A 24005-nucleotide genomic window follows, 5' to 3' on the forward strand; every position below is an offset into this window, starting at 1 on the left:
GGGCAATTATTGCTTCATTTCCATGGTGTGACCATTGGCTTTGTGTATGAGTGTGTGTGTGTGTGTGTGTGTGTTTTGTCATACCTGCCGGATATGTGTTAACTCAGCAGGTTGAGCATTACCAAAGACCTCTATTGTTCTCCACTCTATGGAGAGATCTCCAAACACTGGCCAATAATTAAAGGGCTCACTCCTACTTAATGCTTTTGTTCCCATGCCCCCCTCACCCTCCCTTATTATGGGGGTTAAGGATAATGAGCATTCTGTGTATGTGGGTGTGTACGCACATATGTGTGTATGCCTGTGTGCATATAGGCAGATGTAGTGACGGTATCTTAATTTGGTTTTGACTCACTGGTGCATTCATTCACACATCAGCCGCCGCAGTCGCCATCTGTGGGCAAACCCATGACCGCTTGGCCTCTTTTATCAGCACTTGGGGATAATCCTCTATGGCTTGTCTGGGACTCTCGGAGCACCATCAAAAACGTCTCCACTGTCACCCATTCCTTAAACCACCTGAAGGTGACAGTGTTTTGTCATCAGTGCCTCTCAGCTCCCTTCACTTAAAGTGCAGTCTAAACCCTCAGCGCCAAAGTGAGCCACCTAACCAGGCCTGAATAATTCTCTCGGACATTACAAGGCACATTAGGAGCTTGGCTAAGTGCTTTGCTGTGTCACATTTAAAATGTGGCTCCTTATAGGGTTTTTACATACAAACACATAGTCTTGTGAAAAGAGGGACTGTGTTATGAGATGAAATAAGAGACACACAGAAAGAGCAGTGTTATGAGAATCGCTATTTCAACTCTGTAGTCCCTCTCATGAATTTGCAGTCTCCCTTCATGACGGCTGAAATGCCAGACAGGAGTTCCTCTCAGGAAGATAATTAGATAGATTTCTGCTGTTGGTGACACAGACTCTGTTTCTGTACAAATTCCTGTCTGTTTCCTGCCCTTCTCTCATCTTGTATCCCCCCCCCACCCCCACCCTCCATCTCTTCTCTCTTCACAGCTCTGTTTTTTCCTGACTCAGAAGCAGTTTAGTTAGAGGATTAGAAGAGATTACGCTGTGATCCAGTTTGTGATAACAGCTCATATTTGGGAAGGCCTCCAAAAGTCACCTGCAGAGAAAGAAATAAAGAAAGAGACAAAACTTGCCCAGTTGAAATGCTAAATTTGGCCTCATGACGGGATGTTATCCTTATTAGCTGTCTGTTGAAAGGTGTGGAGAAACATTATCAGATCTCTGCGTGTTTGCTGAAGCCCAAAGCCCATCTTATGTTACGCTGGTTCAAATCCCCATGGCTGAGAAGAAACAACAGGATAGATCTGATGTTAGCTTTAAAGAAATGACCACTGAGACTGAAACAGAGCTTTAGCTTCTGCCTCTCAAATTCAGGGGGAGGGGTTTGGGGTGTTTGTGCATTAGCATGTGTCTTCACTGGGGTCCAAGCTCATTAATTTCCACCAATTGACATTAAAAGTTATAATTATACTTGACCAATTCTACACCCGATGGCCTCTTCCATGCCTTGATTATTGACTGCCAGTGCTCCTGATTAGCATGTCGGTCACAGGGGAAGTGGTGGCCCGCGGTCATGATGATAATTGAGATCATAATCACAGCCAATGAGTTTGTGTGTGTGTGTGTGTATGTATGTGTTTGTGTGTGTGTATGGTGGTCATAGTGGTGTACTGGGGGGCAAGGGGGGCTCCCAGCTGTCATAGGGGCTTTTGATTGATTGATGCCTGATGCGAGATGATGGATGTGTACTCGCATTAAGCCGGGTGACGGCCATGCCGAAGCTCGTCGCGGCTTCAGCAGTTTAAGGCAGTGTTACGGCTTCATTAAGGCAGAGAGCCGCTGCGGCCATAGATCATGGCGGTGACAGGCCAACATTATGTCTGGCTGGGTTGATAATGATGTCATGAATGTGAGGGTCACAGGTTGAAGGGGCATTAACATATGTAAGCCTCCTGGAGGTTGATGTGAGATAGCGGTAGTGGCAGGATTTCTTCTTCACTGATTTGATTTGGTGACTTTATGGACTGGTACAAATGCATTACAGCGTAGTAAAACCCACACAGGATTGGTTGATTTGATATGTGAATGTGTTTTACATGCATAAAGGCTCAATAAAAGATAAATGGAACAATTGCTAAAAGCCCCCGAATTGTCTTACAAGTCAATATAGTTTACATTTTGTTTTGTGTAAAAAATAAATAAATAAATAAATAAAAAAAGCTTTAAATAGACTTGAACTGTCATGCAAATCACTTGTTAGTGCTTATAATCCATTTTAGTCATTATGGAGAAGGATAGAAGACAAATCATTCCAAGTGCTGTTATATGAACATTGATTAGTCTTTTTTAGCTCTGATTCTCTCATTTTACTCCTTTTATTCTACCTCTTTTTGTCTCTCCATCTGTCAGTATCTGCCAACCTCTTGACCCTCACATTGATTATTACACAACATTGATAGCCTAAATTGAAATGATGCTGCCAGCCTCATCTGTTTTTTCTTCTGCTCGTCTGTCTGCGTTGCCATTACTAAAGGTCATGACCCCTGACCTCCTCCCTCTTCCCTCTTTCTGACTCTCAGAAGAGGGCTCCAAGACTTAATCCAGTAATGGAGGGGACAGGAGAGCAGCCTGTACGGGACGCCTGGGGATGACGGGGAAGAGGAGGGGAAAGGGGCACCAGCTCCCCTCTTCTCCTCCTCTTCTTCTACTCCCTTCCCTCGCTTTCTTTCCCACTCCCATAGAAGAACCACCAACAAGCAGACCCCCCGCCCCCTTTCCCTTTTCTCACCACTTAAAGCCAGGACCAGCTGCGCCGGGAGCAAAAAAAATCATTGGAATCCATCTTTTTAATTCTGCTTTATTACACCCACTATCAATATTGTTATTGTTTAAAGTGGCCCTGGCTGTAGCCCAGCTCTGACTGACGGGCATCCCACTGTGCCTCTCTCTTTAATTATGTATAGAGGAAGTAGTGGTGGTGCGGGGGGTCGTAGGAGAGGAGACTTGCGGGCTGCTTGTGTATGGGATGGCGAGGAGGGCTACGGAGCGCTGGCGTGAATTATTTACCGTTGGCTCGTGGCTCGCCCGCTGAGCGTCAGGCTCTGACATTTGGAAAGGGAGCGATTGTCTGCATTCAGCACAGTGTGATGTTGTGCTGGAGTAAATGAGATACTTTACAGGTGTAGGCCTTCCAGCATGAACCTGAGGGACCTCAGTGCCCTAATAAAAGACAGGATATCTGCTTGGCTTGTTAGCGGCTAAAGGGGATTACAAAAAAAACAGGTGTTCCTGTGACCAGAATCTCACTGAAAATGATGCTCCAGATGTCAGCTGGTACATTTCTGAATACATATGTAATATATGGCCAATACACCACTGCTCCTTAGGCCCATTTGAAATCTAATATTAGCCTTTCATTATAGGTAGCCAGTGAGTATGTGTCACTCTGGCAACGTGCTGGAATAGCAAACGAGTTAGACAGGGGCAGTTGCATGTGAATATCTGCATCTGGAATGGATTCATCTGCTCATTCACATGCTGATACATTTGCATATATTTGCATTAAAGGACCACACCAGTATTTTAATCCGTATAGGACATGTTTACACTGCCAACCATGTAACAAAGGATACCATAGATTTTCTCATGTGTATTCTCCTGCCCTGCAGGCAACCATTGGTTTTCAGTTATCTCAGAATAAATGAAGGATGAAAATTAATTTACACAGACCATATGGTGAACTGACAGTATGTAGTACTGTTTAGTAAACATAATATTATATATTATGTATTAATGATATATAATATTATATATTTTATTTTTATCAAACGATAAAGTACACATTACGTGGTAATGCAGTTGTAAATGGGGATTGTTTTCAAAGGTCTTGGGGTGAATACCATATGTTCAAGTTGTGTGGTGAGAAGCCAAGACATCCAAGAATGCTGCCCTTTAAGTATTTTCTAATAAAACCCTTAATGATTTCTCTTCAGTTTCAAGTCTCTGCAAGGAAATTTCATACCATTTCAAAATCAGCATCCACTGATGTTTTGCCTGCAGGTAGGAAAAATTCAAAACACTATGGTATCCTATCAAAAGTCATCAGTAAAGCATAATTATATATATATATATATATATATATATATATATATATATATGTGTGTGTGTGTGTGTGTGTGTGTGTGTGTGTGTGTGTGTATACAGTATATAAAGTACATTCAGTCATTGTCCCAGACATGAGTACGTAAGTAACTTTATTTATATAGCACCTTTCAGGAGCAGAGATGTCACAAAGTGCTTCACAGAGGAAATAAAGCATAAACCTACATATAGACATAATACACAATAAAATCAGAAATAAATAGAAAATAGAAACAAATTGGTCTTGAGCTGCTTTTTAAAGGTGTTCACAGATCTTAAGTCCAAAAGGAGAAGAGTTCCAAAGTTTATCAGCCACAACCTCAAAAGCACAATCTGCTTTACTTTTAAACTATGAGCTAGTGGAGGAAGAGCAATTTACCACCACTTAAAATTTGATTTCAAGTGATTTCATGAATGACCAACTTGATGAGATTTTCTAGTAGCTGACATCACCACCTATGCCTTTTTCATGTGAATAATAATCCATCCCATTCTCTGGTTTTTAGAACAGGCTCACCCCAAGACCTTGTTTTTGAATTTCTTCCCTCCCATCTGTTTTTTTTTTCCTGCTACTGTGCTGGGGCTGTGCTATACTGTGCTTGAAAAAAATGTGTGTCCCTCTAATAAGCTGCCTGTGGGCATTCCAGCACATGAGAGCAGCTGAAGGATGAGACAGTTTCAGAATGCAAAGTTGAAAAGTAAGTCAAGTGGGAAGGAGGGGTTTGGCAGGGGGTTGCTGGGTCACACAGCTGTGTGATGAGCTCAGTTGGACCTGGCCAGGCAGGTTGGAGATGTTTGTCAGACTGTGTCTGTGGGACTATGGCTGTGGCAGAACACCAAGACATAGAAACATGGAGGACAAGCAGCTCCACTCTGTCTCTTTTCTATAGTTCCAAAACTTGTTAAATTCCTAAGTTTGGCAGTTTTTTTCCTACACTTTCATTTAGCGGGTTGTTTAACTTCAGACATGGCATCTATTTTATGCAAAGCACTTGAGGTATCCACACTTGGCTGGACAAACTCGTCTCAAGATCCACTCGGCTCCTTCTTGTCTAAGTGCTGACAGTTGTCTAGCCGGTGCTTCTGCCAAATTCTCCAGGCCTCTCTGGGTTTTGGAGTGGTCCTCAACAGAGAAACCTGCAAAGGTGACTCGTAGCTGCAGCACACCAGCCTCACTGGGCATTTATTTGAGGTCACCCAATGCAAAACAGCCACGAATTTCATATTTCATGGCGCCAATCTATACTTAGACCAAATTTTTTGGTGTCAGGGTACATAATTGGAAGCCAAAGTCATATAGTATCCCCCCATCTCACTTCTCTTCTGGCCTCTTAGTGTCAAGCTAGCTGATATCTCATAAAAAGCCTGATAGGCTCATAAAAGCTGAGCTAACCTGTTTAGATGGATACTTTAGCCTATGGCCTTCACACCTTATTTAAGACTGACACTTCACTCTCCTTACCCTGAAGAGGGATGTTGACTCATCAGATGCCTCTGTGCAACATAAACAGCCTTAACACCACACATATGTAAGATATTCAAAGTTGTATTCACGCTGGAAAGAGACTTTGGCTGTTTCAAATGTGTTTTCATACTATTTATATGCTTCTTTGAAAATTAAAAGATTTCCTGTATTAGTGTTCTGGGGCATGATCCAGCAAATTCATTTTGTGTGTGCTTGCAAATTTTGGGCACGTGATTAGCTTTAATCATTAGCATGCAGTGCAGCTTTGTCTCATTACGAAGGGGCACTGCTCTGAACCTACCCTGATGTGGACGCATGCATGTGTGAGTGTGTTTGTGTCTGTGTGAATAAATTATGCAGTCCTAGCCATACTCCAAGTCTCTCTCTCTCTCTCTCTCTCAGAGTGAGCAAGTGCCTTTGAATCAATGGATTTGGATTACGGGCCTTAACTTCAAAGATCATCTCTTTCTTCATAGCGGAAGCAGCTGTCAGTCAGAAGCCCCCTTATTCCCTTCTTCCCAGAGAACAACTTATAGAAAAGTTGCCAGCAATTGAGGCGAAGAAACTTATCAAAGAGTCTTATCATTCATTTAAAATTTTAGTCACGTGCATACAGTGGAACATGCTATGTCAATGTTGTCTTTTCCTCCTTTGTATGTTTGATTCTTTTTTTAACTTAGTGTATGAGGACAGAAAAGGCAGCCAGAGAAATGGTAGCTGCTGTTGGATTTAAATTGGGTTACTGGATTGGATTTGGCGTAACTCATGAGAATTAGCTAAATGAATCTTGTAAATGGATCTTCTTAGAATATATGTTAGAATGTAAGTTTAGTCATAGCAGTGAATGAGCCTCTCCATGAATAGTTCACTTTGTTATACATTATACCATGATATATGGGTACTTGTTTTTCCACTTAAATTAAGGAGAACAGACACAGAAACATGGCACCAAACCACTTTTTTTTTCTAGTGAAAACAAAAACTTTTTGAACTCGGCCCCCTTAAGCTGCATTTACCTCAAATGGACAGCCACCACGACCTCCTGACTGTCCTCCTGTCTGTCTTTCACTCCGAGTTAGAGCAGCTGCCATCCACCTCAGTTGAATAATTGATATATTTCAAGACTACACTTGAGCAACCATCTTTTTATTTATTTATTTTTTTACTTTTATGTTACAGCCATCCAGCTGGCTCTGCCACAACATTGCCTCGAGCCATTTCTCTGGCCCGTAAAGTCCCAACTTAGCCTCTTTTTCTTGTAGCGTTTAAGCCACAGACCATATATTAGAAGTTTTTAAACAACCAAAAGCACTTTCGGTTCCACTTTTGTAGAAAAGGTCACACCTGTTTCCTTCTAAACACGAGTAATACATCCACACGGTACAACACACAAAAACAAAAGTGCCTTTGATCAGTTCCAGTGCATTCTCTTTGGAACCGAAGCCGTAAAACTTGTGAAACGGCAGGATAGAAGGCATTAACAGTGTTTCTCTCAAATGTAGACAGCTGCAAGATGATTCCTCACATGCACCTGTATTTTGGCAATCCCTCAAACAGAAGAAAGAAAGAGGAGAGAAAGAAATATTTCAAATGTAATGACTTTTGGGGAAGACTATTTGTAGCATGTGTCCTTGGGGTAATAAAGCACATCGGGGTGAACTTCAGAGGATAGAAGGGGTAGAGGGGATAGCAGGCTTTATGTGTGCTGGTGCAAACAGGGACTTTGAAATACGAAAGGGTATATGTCTCTATGGGGACAAAAAGATAGCTGAAGAAGTGCTTCTTTTCTTCATTTCCTGTGAGCTGTGTTTTCCTAGTTGAGGGCCTTCTGTGGCTCCCTTCAGGGCAGAGCTGTTTCTTCATTTCTCACACTAGGAAAGCGAGAGATGAACGGTACACCAGGGGCCAGCCATGCTGGACAGCCTCTTGGAGGGAGCAGCTCCACAGGCGTTGCTTCTTTCCCTTGCTAATCAGAGCTCCACGCTCCCCAGTCACGCCACCACCATGGCCTCGGCAGGCATCCCAGATGATGGCCTCTTAGACACCCCAAGGACCCCATATGGGCTGCTTTGGAGTTTGAAAGAAACCATGGATACACATGCACACATACGTTCACACACAGCTCAACAACAGCAACAGCCCCCATTTAGAAGTGGGTTTTTTAGCTGGCAAGGCGCCACTGTCGGTGCATCAGTCACAGGAGGACATGGGTGAAGTCAGAGCCTGACAAATCCAGGGTATTATCAGGCCTTTGTCCAGCCTGCAGCTGTCACTTACCAGGCTAGTGGGAGAGGATGAGGGGGACAGAAGGGAATTCATGACCTATCCCTGTAACCACAGAGGAGGATTGAGGCATTCAGAGATGAAACATATGGGAGGAAAAAAAGACAGAAATGAAGAAAGGAAAAAAAATAGGAAGATATTTTTAAGAAGATGGAAAAGAGAGTAAAGTGGAGAGGGATAGAAATACTGGAAGAGGGCTGTATGCTTCAAATGCTTCCTTTTGATTGCTGCAAAATCATGGAAGATTGGCCGATATATGCTGATTTCCTCTGAAGACTAAAAAAATGTTTTATCTTTGTCCCTCTCCCCTTCAAAAATGACCAGCGGTAATGCAGATCTAATCTGCTTCTATCATCGCGGTAGGTCCCAAAGGCTGTCCATCTCCCCAAAAAGCCTCATCTTTCTGTCTTTGAAATAAATGAAAGTCCACAGGGCAATGGAATAAAGATGAGCTAAGCCTTTGACTTGATGCAAGATTGCCGAAGGGCCCAAACTTAAGAAGCCTGCCCCATCATCTGCTGCATGGAGATACTGAGGCCAGAGCACGAAACCAGATAATCTGATAGAATTTCAATCAACACCGATCAGATAAGTAATAACAGACCGTCTGATTTTAAAGTCACATCGAAGCCCCAGCAGTTCAGCCTTTTTGCCTTTAGTTGGGAATGAACAAGTCTGTGATAACTCTCAGAGCTCCTGTCAAACTTCATCCCTTGAAATTTTATCTTTGGGATTATAATACTCTTTTGCTCTCATTCTGATTGGCTGGGACTGACCCCCGACCTTTTGCATGCTCACATGACCCATGTTACACTCTTGGTGATTGGATTACTCCTTTATTGGCCAATGGCAGTGGTTATAGGACATGCTGAGACTCAGCAAGGCTTTGATCCACTAACAGAAGCAAATAGGGGGACTGTGGCATAGTTTGCATCCTCGGCCTAAGCCTTGTGGTGTGTGAGACATCTGCCAAATCCTCCTGGATCAAAGGATGACTATTACACAGACAGGCGTCCACATATCCCCAACTGCAGTTTTAAAGGGCTCATGACCCCTGTCAACAGGTCAGGTTAAAAAACACAGGTGGAATGGGGGTCACACATATGTACACATATTGACACATGCACAGCACTTGTCCTTCTCCTCTTCTTTGTTCATGTTGCGAGCATGTTGTTCATGTTGCACTAGCAGATGTGCTCTTGCAGTTGTGATATTGTAAGGTATATAGAAAACCAAATAGCATTATTTGCTTGCAGAGCTGCATTCATCACCAGTCTTATAAGCTTGGGGCTTAGCTTTTTTGGTCCTCCATGGCATTTTCCTAATTTAAATAGTTTTCATAATGCCATGTATTACGGAGTGAAGGAAATGGAGCAGCATCAGAAGGAGGAGATGACTAGAGGGTCTGTTGATGAGATGGGTATGGATCCTTGCTGTTTGGCCTGACTCTGCTTGCCTGTGAATTCACAGGTTCACCTTTCTCCATAAGCCTTGAGAGTAAGCTTTCATCCAAGCTATAAATACAAAGTGTCTGCAAAGTGAAGAGAAGCTAGACAGGGAACGAGAGAGACAGACAGTGTGTTTCGCTGTCTTTGTGTCTATTTCCACTTCTGTGTGTTGCAATCTGTGTCATTCGGGTGTGTTTGCGTGTGTTGGGGAGCGACACGGCCACCCTGAGAGGCCAAGTGCTGATATTTCAGCCTGGGAACACACCGATGATTTTTTAGAAATCTCATTATACGAGACAAAATGAAGATGCTGGCTGTGAAAATGCTGTGGTATATGAATACTTTATCTCCCTTTTGTTTTTTAATTACTTTACAAGCGGTATCCAATTTCCCATTGACTCAGATTTTAAAAAGAGAACTTTTGGAAAAAAACAACCTTGTGGCTAAGCCCTGTAAGCTCATATGATCATGATGCAGACAGCCTGCCTGCATGTACCCATGAGTACACTTACACAACCTGTGACCTTTTTCCTTTATGCACAAACACATGGCTTATAGCAAACTGATGAGCAGTGCTCATTCATATTCTCTCATACCCATCCATTGCTGGCCAGGGTGACACATTCATACTAATTGATGAGGTAGTCTGCTGACGTAAATTGCTACCAGTTTCCCTCCCAGTCTTTCCTCACAGCTCTTGTTCTTCTGGCCCATTACAGACATTGATGTATTCAGAGGGGAATTTATAAGCAGTGACACCTGATGCATCAGCCACGATCATGCTGACTAATTACGCATCGAGGTGCCCAAACATTGGAGAGCTCTCAGAGAAGGCAGCTAAATCTATCTTCTTTATTTACAAAGACAGGCCTGCTGTCGGCTGCAGAAAGTAGGCAGCCTCTGATGCCGTATGTTTAATTCCTGCTCATCCCAAATGCTTCACTTTCTAGTTCTTTTTTTCCAAGCATATGAATATATTTACACTTGGAGAATTCCATAGAGCGCTTTCTAAGAATCCCATCAACTTGGTACCCCCATGGTGGGTGGAGGACCAAGAGGAGAAGCCCCTGCAGATAATCTAGATACTGCACAGGCCTCCTTTGAACTGCCATGACAAATTCACCCCTCGTTAAATCCCACCCCCACTCCCTGCCCCTTCTCGATGCAATTTCCATTTGTAGCGCCTTGAAAAATATATTGAAGTGCCATGCTGCTAGTTTTTAATTTGCTGGAGATCTTGTCTCCGTAGATCTTCTCTCATTCCACTCCCCACCACCTCATTCACCACACTCTGAAGCAGATCTTGGGTAATATACAACCACTCCTTTTTCTTAGATTGATGAGAGAGTGGGTGAGAGAAGGGCAATAGGTCTTATTGTGTAGTGAGTGTATATGGACTCAAGTAGTCTTGTTTATAGCCTGGGTTGTGGCCCTTTTTCTGGGTCCCCAGCTGGTTCCCACTACTCCCTTGGTTCCTCTGGCCCCAGTGGTGCATGTTTGAGATGCTGATGCTAGCACTGACCCTCCCTGGAGGGTCACAGAGAAAAATTTATGAGGCTGTTTGTTTTGAGTCGGCCCGGTCTTCTCTTTGACCAGCCTGAGGGATTAAGCTAATTGAACGCATTGGACTTTCAAGATCTATCTTTTCTTCTTTTTCCACCTATTACAGTCTTGTCATACGTCTCTCTCGACTGGTGGGGATGATGGCATGTACTGTTTTTCAATGCACGTTTTAGCTCGAATATATTTGGGAGGTATGAGGAAAATTAATTCAGAATTGCAGATTTTTTATTTTTTACTCACAATAGCATACTGTGTGTGTGTGTGTGTGTGTGTGTGTGTGTATGTACAATGTAGCTAAGGCACACACACTTTCACACAACATATCTTTGGGGAAACCTGGAGACCTGTGGGTGTAGTGGTGTATTTTGCAACAGATGAAACTCAACAGATGGACTCAGTGTGCATATGGAACATGTTGCATTGGTATTCAGACAGAAATACTCTTTCTGGAACTCGTAACTCTTACATATAACTGTTGCATGCTACTTTGGCCGTTAAAAGCGATAAGAACTCATTGTATGATAAAAGATATGAAATTTAAGAGAATGCCTTTTTTTATGAGCCTTTAAGTGTTGTCAGTTTCACTCAAAACAAAGTCAAAGACATTTAGTCAGTGTAGCTTTGTTGTTTAATGACTACAATTAGGTAATTCAATTTCTTTAACATCTCATATGCTATTCAAGCAACCTCATGCAAAAAGGGAAACATTAAATAAAGGAAACATTTATTTGGTAATGAACAGTAATAGAGAGACTTCATCATCACCCCAGAACCTAAAACCATAAGCCATCTCACACTCCAGTGAGCCACTTAATTGCCCACATCCACATAAAAGGCCTAATGTACGCTCCCTGCACTCCTGTCCACATAAAGCTATAGGAATCAAATGGAGTATAACTAATACAATTGATTTTGATCAGGCAGTACGAAGAACACGACAACCGTGTCTCGCCAAGTGCGACTCAGGGGCATGCACCGGGATCCGTGCATCCTTTATGAGCTGCTATTTATTGTGCTTTTAATGAAGCTTGATTGGCAGCATGTCCTAGTGCCCATTATCATCAGAAGGATGTGCTCATTCTAATCTGCAATTATCACCATAATTGCACCCAGAATCCTCTGGGCCCAAATAAGCAATCACTTCCACCACTGTCGTGCCACCTGTAAGTGCTACTCAGGAGGACACAAACAATGACAGGGTGACAGGTCCTCGTGTCAAGTGTCCGTTTTGAAAATGTTTTTGGCTTTTTCTCCCCTTGCTCCTTGTTTCATGCGCCTGCACTTCTGTGCTCTATGTCTCATCGGTGTTTTTCAGTTCCTTCGTCCTGGCTGACATTGTTTCTTTCTTTTCTCTCACATGCTCTTGATTAGCCTTTCCCTTTTTCTCTCAGAACACCCCTTCTACCTTTATCTCCTTTTCCTTCCCTCACCCTATCCATCCCACTCCCTACATCCCCAAGCTCCCATCCCCTCCCAGCACAAATTCTTAACCTTTGGTCACTTTCATCCCTGCGGTATGCATAAATGCAGGCCTATTATCAAGCCAGTTGTCTCATCATAATTATGCGTTTTGTCATGTGCTGCCTCTGTAGCTGGTGATAAAAGAAGAGCCTGATTAAGCTGAGGGAAGGCTATTGATTCCTATTGACAGGCCCCTCAAAGCCCTTTAATGAAGGGGATGTAAATGAGGGTTTTCCACAGTGTTTAATGACTGCGTACCATAAAAGGCCAACATTCTCCTGCAGTCTAAAAGGGACATGCATCACGCACAATGGTGCACGAGGGACACTTTCAGTTATAGGGATGTTCAGGAGCAACGGCCGGAAGAAAGGAGGGTGGGAAGAAAAAGCATAAAGGGATGTCAGTTAGGTATGCGAAAGGGAATCATGACTGTCAGATCAAGGGATCCTCAACACAATTTAGAGGGGTGTTTGGGTGGTCAAGTGAATGATTCAAATATGAAAAAGCATCCGTAACAAGATGCTAGCTAGAGTAATGTACCAGGTGTTTTTGAGTGAGGGGCGATACTGAAAAATGACCTTCAAATTACCACCTACAGTATCTGCATTTAAAACAGCTTGTTTCTCTTTCTCTCTCTCTCCCAGCAGTCAGATGGCTCCCAGTAACCACGACCGGATACAGAGGCTGAGGCATGAGTTCCAGCAGGCCAAGCAGGAGGAGGACATCGAGGACCATCGGCACACCTACAGCTTCGACCAGTCCTGGGTGAGTGTCCGATAGAAGCCACGCTCCATCAGAGCAGCGCTGAGCTGCACAGACCCAGAAACACATACTGTATAATACCCGAGACTCAGCGCTCCAAGGGTAATTCCCACCACTGCACCACTGGACATTCTGGTCATCTCCAAATGAATTCCTGACACTCAGTTCAGTTATTTTCCTATTCCTACAGAACTCGATCTGAATCTTATTTCTTTACCTGTCTACGTGCAATGTAACCTAACTTCAGTCAGAGTGACATTATTCTGTATGTTGGCAACCAGAAAATCAGTATTTCAGTATTTCTATTTTAAGAGAAAATGCCTTTTGTCATTGGTATTCTCATAATGATTATCACTATTACCCTGTTTATTTGGTCAAATATCCAGTGGATTGAAATGTTATAATATATTTGACTATTTCCAGTTGATGTTAGTAATACAAATACATGAATGTGATTTGTTTCCTGCAATCATTCCCAGGAGAATCCATTTTATTATAAATATCTTTCAAGGTAAGAGAGAGTGCAGACTGCAATAAACGAATGTCATACATTCCTGCACCCAGGGACTAACAGTAATAATAATAATCAACTTGTGAAATGAATAATAAGTGATAAAGCACAGTATAAATCCCAGCACAAGAGCAAGCTTAGCTGCTTCTGTCAGTCCTCTAACAGCGTCATCCTTTCAGACAGTGAAAACTGTACGAATGCCAAACTGTCTGACTCATGTCCTTAAATCTTAAGGCTTCAGTCCCAACTTCTGCCAAATTTCTTAGACTAATTTCTAATTTCCGGGGTCAACCTTTGACCCACAACTAATTGTACTGTTCCTGTCTTGGAAATATGACACACTGGCGGCGGGAAGGAGGAGAGGAGACGAATGAGGGGAACATTTGATGGCAAATGACAATTCAGGACTTTGAGGCAAAGTAAGGGAAGAGAAGTTGAAGACAAAAAGAAACACTGTTCATTTTCATTTTCATTAGACTTGATTAAACGGATTTTTAAATTAAAAAAAATTTAAATTAAAATTTAAGAAAACTTTTCTTTAAGCCGTTCTCCTCTCCCATGATTGATCTGTAACGGGATTTACTCATAATTGGAAAAATGTAATCAAGTTAATTCCGTTGTTAATTCACCCAGACTTGACTGATCTCATATTCCTCCCTGCTGTGCATGAAAAGTTCAGCTGTGCCTGGAGTGTAAGTACAGAAGCTTGTCTGTGTCAGGCCTTTCAACTGTCTCAGAAATATCTTTCCATATAACCTGTAATATCACCGATGATCTTAATATGTCTTAATTAGAGGTCAGACATCCTATTATTTTAAAATATTATCAAACTCTTAACAGAACCAAACTCATAGCCAAGCAGAGACAGTTCAGAGGTCAAATATTTGTATATTTAGCGGTGTAATGGCTTGAGACAGACATGGCTTTTTTGTCCTGTGACCTTTCTAACCTGGTTGTAGAAGGAGGCGACTAATTGTTGCACCAAGTTGAGCAATTTTCCAAATTATGGGTCATAATGTCAGACCTTGAAAGTTAAAATATTTGGCATCCAATTTTCTTAACAATTATCAGCGTCAGTTTGTCAGTTGAATTTGTTTGGAGTGGTGGTCTGATGTGGCAGGGATCTTCTGTTGTTTTTCTTATGGTCTAAATGAGTTTGGGTTAGCCTTAACCGCACACTTCCCACCATGTTTTACAGATACAGAGAAAGGAAGACTTTATTTACTCTGGATTTGCTTCAGTGTTAGTCCAACTGATGGTTGAAAATCACTGAAAGCGGTCATCTTTCTCCACTGTTTTCTCAATCTCTCTCCTTCTTCCCATTCTCGCTGTCAAAATGAGATGTTAACTGTTTGTTCAGCGCTAAGCAGTCTCCGTCTTTCTCTCTGAGACTCTGAGCTCCTAATTGCTTGTGATTGTTGACATTGTTGAGCATACCCCCGCTACTCCACTGGTAATAAGATACAGGGCCAGCCCCTGAGTATTGAAGTCTATTTTATTAGTTCTCTTTCATGTTATTTTAGTCCTGCGTAGAAAGATTCACAATGGCAGAGCTTGTTAGGAAAGATACAGCCGTACCCATGTTATGTGCTGACACTGATTAGAGGAACTCGAGGGAAATCCTGTCTTAGTGTCATCCAAAAGCAAAATGAATATGGCTCTATTTGAGTTGTATGGAACAAGCATTTTGATATGGAAAAAAATGTTGACAGAAAAGGAAGAGGGACAAACGTGGGGTGACGCATCTGCCATTTGATTTGTTTGTGAAAAGAAGAAAAGAGAAATTACAAAAGCCTTCAAAGATGTACATGCAGAGGCTGGGCCAAGAGGTAAAAATACACCAGAGAAACAAACTCTTACCTGTATATTTTTAGACTGATTATGAAACAGAAAAGTCTATACGACTTTCAAAAAAACTGACCTGAACTTGTTGCTGCCAACTGTGAGTTGGTAGCATGACGTCACCAGCGTTTTTAGAAGATCTTTTGACCCACATTGAAAAACATAACCTTGTGTCTTCATTGCATTCCAACCTATTAAAACAACTTTATGTGCAGAAATGGATATATTTTTCTCTTTTACAGTGTATTTTGCTCCGTGTCATTGCTGAATGTTGTCCACGGTGATGAAAGCGAAACCTCTATGACCTCTACTTTTTTTTTGTAAATCAAAACATTCAGTGAATAGAAGCAGGAAAAGGCACGATGTTTGAGAAGGCAGTTAAATGCCTACCACATCAAAGTCTGCAGAGCTTCACATTGATGTACATTGTCCCTGAGAACTCAAGGTTGTATTGTAATGGCTTGCACGCAGATTCTACAAGCCAGAACAGAAGCAGCTGCTTCATAGCTTCTCAAAATGTGACATGCGGTGTAATATTTTTACTGTATACTGTTGATCAAAACAAACGGCACCACCCGAGATTTATTCAATCACATATCCTGACATTTAAAAAGTGATGAAAGTAATAATGTCAAAACAATCTCACCTCTTGGTCCTTTTGGTAGCTGTTGGGATGCTCTCAATCATATCACATGATCTATCCAGGTTTCATGGAAATGTAGATGTTAAAATGTTCTTTTTTTAGCACTTTAAGGGCTGCTTGTTGTTGTTGGCTTAAAAGCTGATTTTCAAAGCTAATTCTTGACCTTGGAAACAGAAGTTGACAAAAGAGTCTCACCTCAAGGTCCATTTAGGATCTTTTCTTGATCTTCAATCATATTGCATGATACAGCCTACCCAGTTGTAATGCAAATGTTGATGTTCAAATTTCCAATTAGTAATATGATTGAATGCTCCAGATCAGCTACTAAATGGACCTAGAGTTGACATTATTACACTGTTTCCAAGTTCAAGAATACATTTTAAAACTAAACAAATATTTATTTATTTTGTCTGTGGTCACCTTCTGTGATCACAGGTCAAACCAACTGTCCAACTATATTGCCAGCAATGCATCTTCTTCCACTCAGTGTAAACAACCTGCTGTAACACATTACCCCCTTAAAGATGTTTCACTTTTAGGGGGGAAATGTGGTAGAAAATGATCACCATAATGAGGAACAGGTACAGAAAGAGCACATGGGGCAGCAAGAGGTGTGAGGCTCCCTCTCTGTGGGTTTGACCCCGGCTTGTCTCTGGGGTGTTGGAGACTGAGCTCAGGTATGTCTGCTGTGAACGCCTGTAATGACAGTGCCGAGGTCAGTCCTCGAACCCCGGCTCCTCCTTAATGGAATAATGACCAGGACACTAGAAGCCCTGTCTATCATGAAGCCCCCAAGCCAACACTCACAATTAGAGCTGGCATGTTTTCTCTCCCTCCCTGCTGCTCTGCTAGAGGGGATTTCCAGATGTTCATCATAAAGCGCTATGTATTTTCCAAAGAGTTGCCTTTTTCTCTCTCGCTCTCTGTCTGCAGCAATAAAATCAATTTGTGCTGTTGGGTTGGAGCTCCAATGAGCATGACCACACAGAGGAGCGTGAGCACCATGCTGGCACTTTGGATCAAACACACCAACAGCAGCTTGTAAAGCCCTTATTTATGTGAATTCTTTTGATTTTATTATCATGCTATCTGCTGCTACCAGGATTCATGTGTCTACAACCATTTGTTGAGTTTATGCAAACTCGAGCTACTCTATATGGTGCTTTCATTTCGGTGAGTGTTTTTTTGTGTACAGCCAACTATTTCTTATGTGATCATGTGAAGCATAAACCTCTTTTAGCCGCAGTCACTTGACTTCCCAGAAGCTATGGGTCAGAGTTAAGACAACGTAGCTCTGTGCCATGACAGTGTAGGAGCCCCCGGCTGCTACCATGCAGACTGTATGTTCACTTCTGTAGCAGTACTGAGATAAAAAAAATTCAAAAATAATATGATTCTTTTATGTTAAACACTGAAACACAAATACACATCCTCAAAAATATTGTAACATATCAGATGTCTTACAATGATGGAACTGTTTAAAGGCAACCTTGTAGAAGAAGCACCTTAACATATAGAAAGCAGCAGAGAAATCCTTTTGCCACTCTTGATTATCTCTGTGAGACTCGACTTTCTCAGAGCGATGAGAAGATTCTCTTTCTTCAAGATGCATTTCAAACTTGGTGACTTGGATATCAGAGTCCTCTTCCTACTACTACATCGATTATGATGCTTATGATCTCCTTTGAGCTCCTTCTCAACTATGCTAGCGCTGGTTGTCATGGCTGCAGGGGTTAAGTATGGACAGTGCTGTTCAATGTTGTGCAGCAAGTGTGTTTATTGTTTGTATGATTACATCCGCAACAAGCTTTAAGACTTCACTACATATGTGAAAGAACACCACACAAACACAAACTTAATTATAAAGACGTGTGAGTATGGAATGGATTTCACATAGCAAGAACATTATCGTTGCTCTGTTCAGCCCTGCTGCCAAATCACAGATAAAACACACATCTGCACTCACAAGCGCGCACAGATGTACGCATGCCTACACATCCAGCAATTTTATTGAGCTCAATTCACTTAGAAACTATATCTGTTCACAGATAAGATAGAGGGGGGGAGAGGAGAACAAAACGATTACACTTCTCTTATGTGGGCGTGATAATATTTCTCAGCACTATTACCCCACACAGATATCTGTACTGCAAAAAAAATGAGACTCCAAGATTTTGTTCTGCCTTCCGTGCATGCTGTGGAGTCCTGAAGCGATAAAGAGATAACCAAACCACCCTCCCATTCACCATGGTTTCCTGGGCCAGGCACTGGGAAATGGCAGACCACACTGCTTGCTCTCGGATGGATACTTCGCCCGGAGCTACACACCCCGGCGACCACAAATGGACTGGGCTTGTTTATAATAAATTGGCGGAATTGGGTCGGTGCAAAGACTTTAAGAGAGGATCATTATCCAACTGGGCTTTTGTCAGGAAGTGGTGTTTCACTACCATTCTCTCACTTTCTTCTTGTTCTGTCTGCCCATTAGCAGCTTAAATGCCTTCCATATGTCTGTTTGTGTACAGCGCGGGTGCTCTCTCCAAACTGTTTCCTATGTGGTCTACAAACATAGCATCATGAGGAGTGTGGGCGGTGAAGCCATATGTTAGTGTTGACCCATTGCAGCAACCTGCTTTGATATCTGAAAGGTCTGTGACCAGCTCTGAACCAAGAAATATTACACCTTGGCTGTCTTGCTTGTGTTTTGAACTTTTAAAACCGGGCTCCCTCCCAGCTGTGTTCCTGTTGCCGGATTTTTGATAGCTGCAAATAATTTTCATAATTATGCCCCCACCCCCACCCCCCACCCCCGTCCCAGCTCACCGTCTGTGAACGCTCCTATGTTTAAACAGGTGGGGAAGTCTTTTTTTTTTTTTTCTTCTCCATGCTTCGTCTGACACTTTGTCTGACACCACCAAGGAAACAAGGGAGAGATAAAAGCGTGCCGTATCGACATCATTTTTCACATTATTGGATAAAAACGAACATGGACGTCTCTTTGATTCGATTTCAACAAATGTCATGTTTTATATGGCATTGTATTCCAGGCCTAACATGGAATAATCTGATTCTCCTTCCCTGCCTAATGCCATTACATTGACTGATTTTCTCTCCTGGCTATTTCTCATGCATTTCTCTTGGCATGGCGTCATCCAACTCAACCCTTCAGTTTTAAACCGAAGCGTCAAGCACCTCCGGATTCCTCACCACTTCCTTTCGAATCACATTAAAAGCCGTCAGTGTGCGTGACTAATTATTTTCTCACCACCACAGTCAAATAATTTCTCCTTTTCCCGTACAGTTCATCTGATATTCGTTTATGTGCTATGCACTTTCCAGGCTGGGGGAAACGTGTTGTTTCAGCGAAACCTGAAACATATGAGTCCAATTCACTTCACCCACGTGGAAATCTGTTGTGTTTTTAGGACTTGGAGGGCTTGAGAAAGGACATGGTATTGACGCTGAGTGAAATGTAATTGTGCTGTTATTGCAGCTGTCCAAGTGAGGAGGAAAGCAACCATTTCAAGAACACAAGATGTTTCCAAGTTGATGTTTTCACTGACAGCCTTTCCATCCATCAACACACCTTTACCCCATCAATCCACTCTGTCACGTACTATTACCTCTTCCCCGCAAACACATAAACACCAAATTCAAGAAAATCTCTCCCAAACTTTCAAACACTGATTATTTAGAGGTTCTGATAAGTTTCTTTTTAATTCAACTTGCTGGTAAAACAGTAAAAATAATTTCCATCTTTAGCAAAAATTTCTATCCGCAATCCCACCTGTCCACCACATCCCCATCCTAGCCTTATGAAAACTGACACTTGGTCAAGCCACGCTTGCGACACCTCAGCTCGCCTCTGTTTAATTGGCTTGTCATGTTCTTTCATCAGCCAGCTCGTTAGCAGTGTGCCTGGTGTTGAGGGAGATGATATCTCCATGTCAACCCCTCTGATGATCAGACAACAAACACACATACACACTGATAGGGGTTCCTGCTGTGTAGTCAAATCTGTGAAATGAAGCATACATAATACTGATCTATATCTTATGTCTCCAGCACACTGGTGGTGCTTACTTTGTTCGCAAATACACAGCACATTATGAAAACCGTTTGAATTTTCATGAAAAACCTTTATACTTGCTATTCTTAACACACTTTTTCTTTCTGGGGAACAGCTTTCTGATGCACACAAACTGGTGTTTAATAAAAAATAAAACAGAGTTGCTAGCATATGCAGTGATAGCCGCTACAGCTGAACAGACAAAAACAGCTCCATCAACAGAAAGTCATTAACAGAAAATCCAGAGAAGAAGGCGCAACAGTAATTGGCCAGCACACAGTTTGACTGTAATGAGAAATGCATTCAAAATCCTTTAGAAGGAAGAATGCTTCATGCCAAAGTCATTGAAATATAAACGAAATCAGAGCAAATCACAAGTCATAGTGACATCAAAGACATCCAACCACATGATCCAAAACTGCAGTGTAAGTGTATTTTCAGCTATATTTAATTATTATAATGTATTTGTTACATGGTCAGCACACCCAAGACTAGTTAACGTCATCTTAGACACTTTTGGTGTATAGAAGAATCGTAATATCTGCATGAACACAATCATCAGGGGACTTTTTGTCCGCTGGCACAGGTGCATTTTCATTGCTATTGTCATTATGGAATCACACTCACTAACTACCTGTTCCCTGGGGGCAGCCCAACACACAGGAGGCATCACACTGTCATCCCACCTGCTGTGCTGTGGGAATTATAATCCATCATCTAAGTGTGTGTATGTGTGTATATGAGCGTGTGAATGTTTTCTCTTTTTGCAGATTTGTGCGAGCATGTTTTGGTTTGTGGGTAACCACTGTGTCCAAAGACAGAATATGTCAACCATTTCTTCTGATGCTACTGTCTGTTGCTGTGTGTGTCTTGACTTGTGTAATTTGGTTAATGTTACAGGCTAACAACGGGACGGAGACGGCGAGCGGACGCCATTCAGTAACCGTGGATACTCAGGTCCAGAAACAGCAGCAAGACGACAGAGATGGTTTCCAACAAGCACAGAGACAGTACAGCTCCCTACCACGGTGAGACATCTTTCTTCCTGTCCTTTCTGTATTCCATCTGTCTGCCTGTCTGTTTGTGCCCGTGCCTCTCTGTGACTTATCACGTTCTTGCTGCCCTTTCTCGACCTCTTCATTTGACTTTTTTTTTTTTTATTCCTGTCAATTTCTTTTCCTCATATTTGTGCCTTTACTCCTTTTCCTCCACACTTTCTTCGGCGTATCTCTTTGGTTACCCTCAAAGTCAATCACCACAAAGACACTTTCAACTCATCTCCAGACATTTAAATGATTCTTAGCAAAACTCTTTGAATATAATCATTTAATATGATCGCTTGAAATTATTTGACTGATATTCAACTTCATTAAGTCAATGTTGACCCTGAGGAAGTGGTGACTTTGTCACAGACATCTTCCCCACTCTCCAACTCCCTCTCAAAACGTGTTTTTAAAAGGAATTTTTTCTTGCCAATCTCTCGCCTTACACATCTCGAGTTCAGAGCTACAACTGCTGCTCTTAATGTTCTCCATTCCCCTGTTTCGATTCTTTTGCATATTTGTCAAAGAGATGCCAATAAAGCTTACCATATCTTACATCTCGAGGCCTCGGGGGGGAGAAGAGTTTAGTATCAGTATTTGCATTTCCTGCCATCACTCCGTGAAGTATCTTTACCAATCCTCTGAAGCTCTCTAATCGCACTGTAGTCAATGCAAATTGCAAAGCCAACCAATGCTGGTGGAAAATTCCCACATTTTAAGCTTTACACACTGAAAAAGAAAGTCACTAAAGGCACTAATTCTACACTTTGACTGACACAGGGATTTAAAATTAGTAACAATAAACGTTATTTTCTCTCCCTGTTAAATATTTCCACATTGAAAATAATCTAGTGTGAGTTTTTCATATTATGAAATGTACATTATGTTCTCAAGTGTTGGGAGGGAAGTTGGAGTGAAGTCTGATTTATTTAAGTTTTGCTGCTTTGCCAATTTAAACAATGACAGAACACTTAATATGTATATGTATATGTGTGTGTGGTCTTTTCATTTTCTTGGCCAGAGTAAGTCTGCTCTCTTGTGATTTCAATCTCTCTCTGCACAAACAGCAATCATTTCTTCATAGCCATCCTCCTTTGCTCTGCTGTCTCTCAACAGCCACAGTCGGGTCGATTAAAACATGTTCCTGTCTATGGCTATGGATTTGTGGTCCACATGGACGTATAATCAATGTGGTCTGTATGAGCCAGGCCAATCTATAGATTCCCTTCATAGGTGTTATCTGCTGGCATCTCATGTGATGTGACAGTTGCCTCCAAACCCTCCCATCTCAGCGAGTTGCTTCTCTTGGGAAAGTCGGTCTGGCCAGCCCAAAAAGCCCGGCGAGGATAGCCTTTGATATGCATTCCTCTCATAATCTCATAGCGTCTTTTAGCAAACAGTCGCATGAGCTCAGGTTTGACATTTGACCCCAGCTAAGGCTTTTCAGATCTCGTGTCTCGGCACGGCTCCTCATTAAAGAACTAAAGTCTTACATCCCCAGATTAATAACCACAATTCCCTCTAACTCCAACCACCTCTCTTTTGGAAGCCCTTCATCCTTTCCTTCTCTTCCAAAACAGGAAGCCTGAGCAGTCATCCGTTCAGCCAAAAGGGGACATTCCGCTCAACAAAAAAAAAAAAAAACTCCCTCCCAAAGAGCTTCCAGAAGAAGCCATGGTAGCTGGTTATCTGATGACGGCCAGGCTAAGCTCAGTGTCTGGGATGTGAGGATTGGAGGAGCACTAATGAAGGCTTGTTGTCGGAGCAGGATTAGCAGTGACAGGCAGTGGAGGGCGAGAGGGGCCGGGAGAGGAACGAGTGTGTTAGTAGGAAAGACAGACCACTGATTAGCCTGAAAGAGACACACTCGCACACAAAAAACACACACAAACACACACATGAATGCAGTCAAGATAAGGTTCTTAACAGTGGCCTGAGTGAACAGCCAGTAGCTCGCCCATCTACCCATGCAGCTCTTACATTCCTTAGCCAAAACAACATTGTTCCACACCATAAAGAAAACATTATTCCAGGTTTGTAGACAATTTATTTGTACAGTATAGGAATGATTGTTCCATTGCCCATTGCATGCATTTTGGTTTTTTCCCAATCATTTTGTGTCTGTACGTGTGTGTGTGTGTGTGTGTGTGTGTGCATTCTCCTCCTTCTCATAAACTCTGATTCTTCCCAGCTGTTTTAAAGAAACACACAGCGGCCACAAATTTTTCTGCGAGCCAACTTCCTGGCCTTGTTTGTTATGTTCTGTCATTCTAAATTTATCCCACTCTTTGGCATGATGTATTTTCCCATCCCCTCCCTCTGTAAATGTAACTAATCTACTTTGTGACATATTCTGGCACAGGAGTAGAGGTGATAAGAGAACTAGTTCCCCCGATGCATCAATCACGAATACATTCCCGTGGAACAATGCCATCTTTGCTCTCTTCTCATCGCCGCCGCCGACTTCGCCCCTAAATCTCCCTTCTTCACTTATCTACTTTAGAAAACTAAAAGGTAATTCTGGAAAACGCAGATCGCTGCCTCATGCAACAGGCGTCCCAGGTTTCTGAACAAGCAGCTCCCTCATGAGCGGTGCTGGCTGCTCTGTAAGCCAAGCCGGGGTGTAAATGCATGGCGGCTCGCCCAGACAGCAAAACCCAGATATGGAGCATGTGGTGGGGCTCTCTCTGCAGTCTGTCCCTACATCTGCTCCGCCGCCAATTACCCTCATATTTACACATGAGCTAC

The 24005-nt window shown here is 42.3% G+C and overlaps 1 protein-coding gene across 8 annotated transcripts in view; it reads left to right on the forward strand.

Annotated features, from left to right (window-relative positions):
* Positions 1 to 24005, forward strand: part of LOC122972572 (partitioning defective 3 homolog) — a 356531-nt gene that overhangs the window by 327211 nt on the left and 5315 nt on the right. For 7 of the 8 annotated variants that reach the window (XM_044339771.1, XM_044339764.1, XM_044339767.1 and 4 more), the window contains 2 exons: positions 13032 to 13152; positions 21115 to 21242. In XM_044339771.1, coding sequence (XP_044195706.1) covers positions 13032 to 13152; positions 21115 to 21242 — 249 coding nt within the window. The remainder of the gene's footprint in view (positions 1 to 13031; positions 13153 to 21114; positions 21243 to 24005) is intronic. The other variant, XM_044339768.1, reaches the window with a different exon arrangement.

Source organism: Thunnus albacares, chromosome 21 (genome assembly GCF_914725855.1).
Source record: "Thunnus albacares chromosome 21, fThuAlb1.1, whole genome shotgun sequence".
Classification (NCBI taxonomy): Eukaryota; Metazoa; Chordata; class Actinopteri; order Scombriformes; family Scombridae; genus Thunnus; species Thunnus albacares.